The sequence below is a fragment of the Hypanus sabinus genome, chromosome 23 (genome assembly GCF_030144855.1).
Source record: "Hypanus sabinus isolate sHypSab1 chromosome 23, sHypSab1.hap1, whole genome shotgun sequence".
Lineage (NCBI taxonomy): Eukaryota > Metazoa > Chordata > Chondrichthyes > Myliobatiformes > Dasyatidae > Hypanus > Hypanus sabinus.
In genome coordinates, this window is record NC_082728.1 from 26,561,399 (window position 1) to 26,569,986 (window position 8,588).

General features: G+C 38.9%; 1 protein-coding gene across 4 annotated transcripts in view; it reads left to right on the plus strand.

Annotated features, from left to right (window-relative positions):
• Positions 1 to 8,288, plus strand: part of lrrc45 (leucine rich repeat containing 45) — a 79,552-nt gene extending 71,264 nt beyond the window's left edge. For all 4 annotated transcript variants that reach the window (XM_059948572.1, XM_059948573.1, XM_059948570.1 and 1 more), the window contains exons 17-18: positions 4,471 to 4,618; positions 5,023 to 8,288. In XM_059948572.1, coding sequence (XP_059804555.1) covers positions 4,471 to 4,618; positions 5,023 to 5,219 — 345 coding nt within the window. In that variant the 3' untranslated portion in view covers positions 5,220 to 8,288. The remainder of the gene's footprint in view (positions 1 to 4,470; positions 4,619 to 5,022) is intronic.
• Positions 8,289 to 8,588: the final 300 nt, after the last annotated feature.

Genomic DNA, 8,588 nt, shown 5'->3' on the forward strand with positions numbered 1-8,588 from the left:
GTTCTGAAACCCAAGGAGGGAGTACGTAACACTAAGCTGTGCTAATACTAATTTCATAACTTGGGTATACAATTAAGAACTTCCCAAGTTTATGGTATATGGTATAATTGTAGGGTAAATTAATAAAGCACAGATTTTAATTCAAGGCTGGACTGAATTCATATAAGATGCAATGCAAAGTCATCAAACAAATAGAAGAATTGTCCAGAGATGAAATTACAGGGAAGGATATTTGCAAAAATGGTAGTGTATTACAAATATGCCTTCAAATCTGTAGCAATGTGGAAACTGAAAGTTGAGAAGACAGAATCAGTCAGGTTTAATATCATTGGCATATGTCATAAAACAAGTGTTTTGCAGCAGCATATTGCAATACATAATTTAAAAAAATTAAATTACAATAAAAAATATATAAAAATTAAGTAAGTAGTGCAAAAAGAGAACAATAAAACACTGAGGCTAGTCATGAGTTTTATTGTGCATTCAGAAATCTGATGGAGTAGGGGAAGAAACTGTTCCTGAAACATTGAGTGTGTGTATGTGTCTTCGGGCTCCTGTAATTCCTCCTTAATGGTGGCAATGAGATGTGGGCATGTCCTGGGAGATGGAGACTTTAATGATGGATACCACCTTCTCAAGGCATCTCTTTTTGAAGGTGTCCTCGATGCTGGTGAGGCTAGTACCTGTGACAGAGCTGGCTGAGTTTACAATTCCTGCAGCTTTTTCTGGATCCTTTGCAGTGGTATCTCCATACCAGACAGTGATGCCACCATATTCCCCGCAGTACATCTGTAGAAATTTGCAAGAGTTTTTGGTGACATACCAAGTCTCCTCAAACTCCTAATGTAGTATAGCTGCTGTCAAGCCTTCTTTATAATTACAGTGCCTGTAAAATGTATTCACCCCTCCACCCCCGGGAAGTTTTCATGCTTTACTGTTTTACAACATTGAATCGCAGTAGATTTAATCTGGCTTTTTTTGACACTGATCAACAAAAAAGACTTTTTCATGTCAAAGTGAAAACAAATTTCTACAAATTGGTCTAAACTTATTACAATAATTAAACAGAATAATTGATTGCATAATTACTCACCCTTTTGAAGAAAGTATTTAGCAGATGCACCTTTGGTAGCAATTACAGCCTTGAGTCTGGGTGGATAGGTCTCTATTTGCTTTGCACATCTGGACACTGCTATTTTTCTACGTTCTTCCTTAAAAAACTGCTCAAGCTCTGTCACATTGTATGGGGATCATGAGTGAACAGCCCTTTGAGTCCAGCCACAGATTCTCAATTAGATTGAGGTCTGCAGTCTGACTTGGCCACTCCAGGACATTAACTTTGTTTTTAAAGACATACCTGTATAGCTTTGGCTTTATGCTTAAGGTCATTGTCTTGCTGGAAAACAAATCTTCTCCCAAGTCACAGATCTCTTGCAGACTGCATCAAGTTTTCCTCCAAAATTTCCCTGTATTTTGCTGCAATCATTTTACCCTCTCCCTTCAGAAGCTTTCTGGGGCCTACTGCAGTGAAGCATCCCCACAGCATGATTCAGCCACCACCTTGCTTCACGGTAGGGTTGGTGTGTTTTTGATGATGCAGCGTTTGGCTCACACCAAACATAGCATTTTGTCTAATGACCAAAATGTTCAATTTTGGTTTCATCAGACCATAGAACTCTAGCCAAGATTTCATATGAGTAACACCTGCTGTTGGAACACAGTGGGCCAGGCAACATCTATAGGGAGAAGCGCTGTCGACGTTTCGGGCTGAGACCCTTCGTCAGGACTGTTTGCATTTCATATGAGTGTTTTTTTTCCCCCTAATGGTGGCTTTCTCTCTGCCACTCTCCCATACAGCTGCGACTGGTGAAGCACTTGGGCAACAGTTGTTGTACGTGCAGTCTCTCCCATCTCAGCCACTGCTGCTTGTAATTCCTCCAGAGTTGTAATATGTCTCTTGGTGACCTCCCTCATTTGCCTCCTCTTTGCACGGTCATTCAGTTTTCGAGGACGCCCTGCTCTGGGCAAATTTACAGCTGAGCCATATTCTTTCCACTTGATGATTGACTTAACTGTATTCCAAGAGATATTCAGTGATTTGGAAATTGTCTTGTATCCATCTCCTGACTTGTGCTTTTCAATAACCTTTTCGCAGAGTGGCTTGGAATGTTCTTTTGTCTTTTGTGTAGTTTTTGCCAGGATACTGGCTCACCAGCAGTTGGACCTTCCAGATACAGGTGTACTTTTACTACAATCAGTTGAAACAACTTGACTACACATAGGCGATCTCCATTTAACTAATTCTGTGACTTCTAAAACCAATTGGCTGCACCATTGATTATTTGGTGTGTCATATTAAAGGGGGAGAATACTTACGTAATCAATTATTTTGTGTTTTATATTTGTAATTAATTTAGATCACTGTAGTGGTCTGTTTTCACTTTGACACGTAAGTTGTTTTCTGTTGATCAGTGTCAAAGAAACAAATTAAATCCACAGTGATTCAATGTTGTAAAACAATAAAACATGAAAACCATGGGGGGAGGGGTGAATACTTCTTCTACGCACTGTACATCATTGTATTATTGCTAGGATAAATCTTCATCTGCTGCACTGAGAGATTGACGATGTCCTTGAACACTACCGTCAGTTGGTTAGCACAGGTTTTCATTGCTCTACAAGATACACCAGCAGGGCCTGACACCTTATATACATGACACTATGTATTTTGAGATAGAGAAAAGTTAGAGAATTGGGTTTTGGCACCTGTGCTAAGATGAAAAGCTGTAGATGCTGGAGTATTTACATATTTTGAAGGCTTTCTAAGATTTTTAAGATCCAAGAATAGTTTTCAGTGTAACATGTTTTGAGAGAAAAAGACATGGATTGAGTTTTGGTAAGAAGACATAGACATTACAATTTGAATCAGAGAGAAATTTCATCTGAGCTTGAGATGAAACAGAACACCAAAACAAAAACTAGTAAGTATTGGAAGTCTTTTAATTTAAAAAAAATACAGAAAATGCTAGAAATATTTAGCATGAAAGATGGCATTAATTAATGAGAGATTGCAACCCTGGAATATTGGGTCTGTTTATCTCTGCAGATACCGCCTGATAGAAAATTTCTTGCATTCCAGTATTTCCAATAGAGACATTTCAACCCATGAAATCTCTGCCAGCCCACACAGCAGTCCCATTCCCTCACTAATTATACCTGTAACAACCTTCTCTCATGTTCCCTTCAACTCCTTCCAGATTCAAACACCTGCCTATTAATTTAAAGTGGTAAGTTAACCTACAAGCATGCATATCTTTGGGATGTGTAAAGAAACTGACAGTTCCAGAGGAAAGCCGTGCTACCAAAGGACGAATATGCAAACTCCGTGCAGAAAACACTAGAGGACAGTATTGAATCCAAACCTCTGGACCTATGAGGCAACAGCTCTGTTAGAGTCATAGAAAAGTACAACATAGAACCAGGCCCTTTGGCCCATCTAGTCCATGCTGAACCATTTAAACAGCCTACTCCCATCAACCTGCACTGGGACAATAGCCCTCTGTACCCCTACCATCCATGTGCCTATCCAAACTTCTTTTAAACATTGAAATAAAGCTTACATGCACCACTTGCAGCTTGTTCTACACTTTCATGACACTCTGAGTAAAGAAGCTTCCCCTCATGTTTTCAGCTTTTACCCTTAACCCATGACCGCGAATTGTCCCATCCAACTTCAATGGAAAAGGCCTGCTTACATTCACCCTTTCTAAACCTCTCATAATTGTGTATACCTCTATCAAATCTCTTGTCAATCTTCTACATGCCAAGGAATACAGTCCTAACCTATTCAATATTTCCTTATATCTCAGGCCCTCCAGACCTGACAACATCTTTGTAATTTTTTTCTGTACTCTTTCAACCTTATTTACATCTTTCCTGTAGGTAGGTGACCAAAACTACACTCAATACTCCAAATAAGGCCTCACCATCTCTGGGACTCAGTACTTTGATTTATGAGGGCCAGTGTGCCATAAGCTTTCTTTACGACCCTATCCACCTGTGACACCACTTTCAGTGAATTTGATGTGTCACTTAGCCACCCATTTTCTATCCTTATCACAGGTGGTCTTTTGTTTGAATTAATATTTTCCTCAGAGGTTAGCAACACTATCTGTTGATTTAAAAACTTTGCAAGCTTTAAATGCTCTCAAAACATCTATTGTAAGGTTTGACACATTTCGATACATTGTCACAAGATGTATGCAATTCCTAGCAGCCATTTAGTACATTAGAAGCTCATCAATCTCTCAGCTCATAATGTCTATTTTAATATTAGTTCAGTCCAGAGTGAGAATAATTAACTGTACTTTTGCCCAGTGAAAGCATGCTCTGTGTTAAAAAATCCTTTCTTTAATTTTATGAAATGCAATTTAAGTTTTAAAATTCTAACACTCAAACTCCAATATTTAGGAGTTGTCGAACAAAGATCAAGAGAAGGTTGCAGAGGTGAATAATATACGCGTTGAACTCCAGGAACAAATTGGCCATCTGCAGGCAGAGAGAGCAGCAAGGGAAGGGCTCAAAGAGAAGATTTCTGCCCTAGAGAGGCAGTTGAAAGGTATGCGCATTAAGAATCAACTGTGCAACCTATCAAGCCATTTCATTCTCTTGAAATTGTCTTTCTGGTAAACAACTATTCCTCCTGACTAATTGGTCAATCAAGCCACTTTTGATAAAGAAAGTTGTTTGTATTGTTTATATTAAGCCACTTGACTTTATCTTCAGGGAATTAAATGATCAATGTCTGAACACTATGAAGATAAAAGAAACATTGCAACTGTTGATATTAAATTGATTTTACTATCTTTTCATAATGACCAAGTGTTAACCTTCTAGAACAGAAAAGCCTTATAAGGGATGAAATTTTAATAAATAGCCATCTTTAACCCCTAAGTATTGTTTTGCTCAATGGAGCCCAACCTGTAATTCTATTAATTTTAGAATTCTTCTGTTTTATTACAGTTCAGTCAAATAGCCACCGAGAAGCCTTGTTGGATAAAGATAGTGAGATTTCCTCCTTATTGGAAAAAGTCCGTCTGAAAGACAATGAGATTATGCGAATGAGGGAGGATGAAGCACAACGAGCTAGCTTCCTACATAATGCAATTCTCTCCTATGTGCAGGGTTCTCCTCTCGGCACCCAAAGTACAAAGAAATGAAATTTTACAGCAAATGTAACAAATGTGGACAACTAGTAAAGGGAGCCAGATGTTTGTTTTCAAATTTTGGATTGTAAGTTAATGCATAATTGCAGCTAGGATGGATTTGACAAATTTCTTAATGAATCAATTTTTGGTACAGGCAAAATTAAGCAGAATTGCACAGGATAGAACAGTACTGATCAATGAAATTTGTAATGCAGTATATCAACAGAAAGGCTTCTAAAGAAAATACTTTAAGATGCATTTTGATGGTATATAATCAGGTCTGAAAAAAGGTACTAGCCTGAGAAATATAATTGTAAATATTTTTGTAGTGGTTCTATGTATAGACTATTGGAGATTTTTTGGATTTGTGTGGAATTTAATCAGCTAGCTTGATGAAAAGGGTGTGTAATGCCTGTTGGATCTTTATATATGTTTAAATGGGATTATGCTAAAATTAGTTTCTTTCACTAAACTGTCATTTTATATTCTGACATCCAGAAATCAGAATTGGAATCGTGCAATTCTTAAAGCTACCTATTAACGTTCATTGAATTTCTGTTAGGTAATAAAATATTATGTCCAGACATGCTGGATTTCACAGAGCTTGAAAAAATGCTGAAATGTGTAATTTCTCTACCTATTTTGTATCAAATTTTCCTGCACAGATTACTTACATTGAGGATGAAAACCAGTGTAAAATTAGTCCTACTGACAGAGGTGATTATAAATATGCTTGAGGATGCATGGCATCTCACTTACGAGGTCCCTTGCATCAAATGGTGCTGTTCTATAATTAAATAGAATTAGGAAATCCACAATGGTTTAAAAAAATTCACCCTGTTGATTGGGGAGGGATGGTGAGTGAATATAATGATTGGTGCACTAGAATTTAAAGCAGTTTGGTTAAGTGTGGTGCAAATGTTGGTGAGGAAATTTCCAATTAAAATGGTGTCACACCAATATCAGATGATTTTAGGCTGTGTAGTCTCCAAATTTTTGGGTATACTTAGTAAGTACATTATTTCCCCAGAAAATACATATAGGCTGTTTTGTGTAGCATCATTATATGGAAGAGAAATAGGGCTATAGCTAGATCATTGAGAAATTCCTTAAGTAATATCAACAAGCTGGGGCAAAAAAGATGTTCTGACTACATTTGGATAGTGCAAGTGGTATCACCAATCTGGAACAAAAATAAGAAAGCTGGACACAAGATTCTGCAGATGCTGGAAATCTTGCACAATGTGCACAAAATGCTGGGGTAGTTCAGCAAGTTGGGCAGAATTTATGGAATGGAATAAACAGTCGACATTTCAGGCCAAGAGGTCAGACCGATTCTATGGAGGCAAAAGGTACAAGCCAACATTTTAGGAAGAGACCCTACATTAGGACTGAAATGGAAGGAGAAAAAAATTGTCAGTATTTTGCAGTACAAAGATGTGGGGGGTTGGGGGGAGAATAGGGGCTGATAGATGACAGGTGGAGCTAAATAGGGAAGGGATGGGCAGGTGGAATCGTGGGGGTGGGTGGGAAATGTGAACAAAGGGAAAATAAAAGTAGGTAGTTAACTGAGTTTTTGTGAGAGGAAAGCACTAGAGGAAGCCATGCACCCTAGTATACCTGTCTTTTTGTTGGCTCCATGGAACAGTCATAGTTATAAGCTATTTCCAGCAAACCCCTTTCCCCCACCTCCACCTCCAAATCTTTTCTTCTCTGCATATAAAACAGCATCCATTCTGCTTTTTGCACTCATATAGAACTTGTCATTTTCATCATCTTTGCCACTAACTTCCACTTTGTCCTTAAATCTGTCCGATACTTTTCTCTTTATTTCCTTCACCTTTTAGTCGCCATCTCAGGACATCTTCTGAGGCTCTCACAGCCTCCTCAACTACACCTTTTCCCACCTTCCTCTTGTAAGGCTACTACCTATCACAATTTCTTCATTTCTGGCCAGATCAAGGTGAAACCGCACTCTGTGGATTTTCCGAAACATCCTCCTTTCTGCAATCATGACCTCTCTTCTGCTATAGATCTTGGAGCCACACACATTTCCTTCATTTCCCACATGTCTACTCTCATCTCTCTCTCCCCTGCCCACCAGTTTACACATCCAACACGTTATCTATTGGCAGCTCCAATGCAATCCCACCACTGGTCATGCTTTCTCCTCTCCTCACCTGTCTGATTCTCTGCTCCCTTCATCCTCGCCACCACCTTTACCATTGCCTGGCACTTCCCCCTATGATCATAGGAGGTGTTACACTTGTACATTCACTTCCTCCTCTGCCATTCAGGGACCTAAACAGCTATACCCATACCTAGTGGGCAGACATTCACCTGCCCCTCTTCCAACCTGGTCTACTGCATTTGGTGCTCACATATGGCCTCCTCTGCATTGGGGAAACAAGCAAAGCCTAAGCAACCATTTTGCAAAGTACTTGCACTCTGCTTTTGACAACCATTTAAAGCTGCTTGTTGCATGTTATGCTTACCTCACCTCACTATCTAATACCAGCTTCTGTTGCATGCCTCTTCCCCCCCCATCTAATTCTAACTACCCAATATCCCCTCCCATATGGTTCCATTCGTCAAATAACAATCTCCTCCCCATAATGAAATTATTGTGACAATCTTTGCTTTACCCTTAACCCAAACTGCTGATTTGCACACTTTGCCTCCACAGCGTTGCTTGGCCTGAGTTTTTTTTTTGGTGCTGTGGTTGTTGTTCCAGATCTCAAGATCTACAGTCTCTCTTTTGTCCTTTGCTTCATACCAGTGACATGGACAATAGTTGAAATCCTAGGAGACACTAGTATGCTTGACAACATGAAAAACTACATGGAGGTCAAGGAGCATGAGAAAGGGTAATGCACCTTTAACACAATTGCATGAGAAAACAATTGTTGTTATGGTTAAGCCTCTTTTGATACCCATGTCTGAAAACTAGAAAGTTTAAATGGTGGAAGAAAAGGAAGGACAATTGGTACAAATGTTTCAATCTCTTCATTTTGGAACAATGTTTTGATGTCTCTAGATTAACCACAGGCACATTAGAATGTAATCTTTCGAAGTATGGTCCATCATGACTGAGGTTCAGAGCATCTTTTCTTTCCAATTGCCGGCTCTGTGAAAATAACAGCTTGTTTGGCAAAATAATTGTGCTCCTTTTGTAGCTTTTGTGTGTGTCTATGTGTGCGTGCATGCATAAAAAGGTTAAAGATCCCATGTGAAGCAACCATACCGTCAACTTGAATTATCCCTGAGCAGGAAGATAAAATTATCTTTACAATAGAAAATGAGAACTGGCAAACTCTGTGAATAGTTAATATGGTTTTCCCTCTCACCCCCACATTTTTGCTTTCCACTAAAGGATCCAAT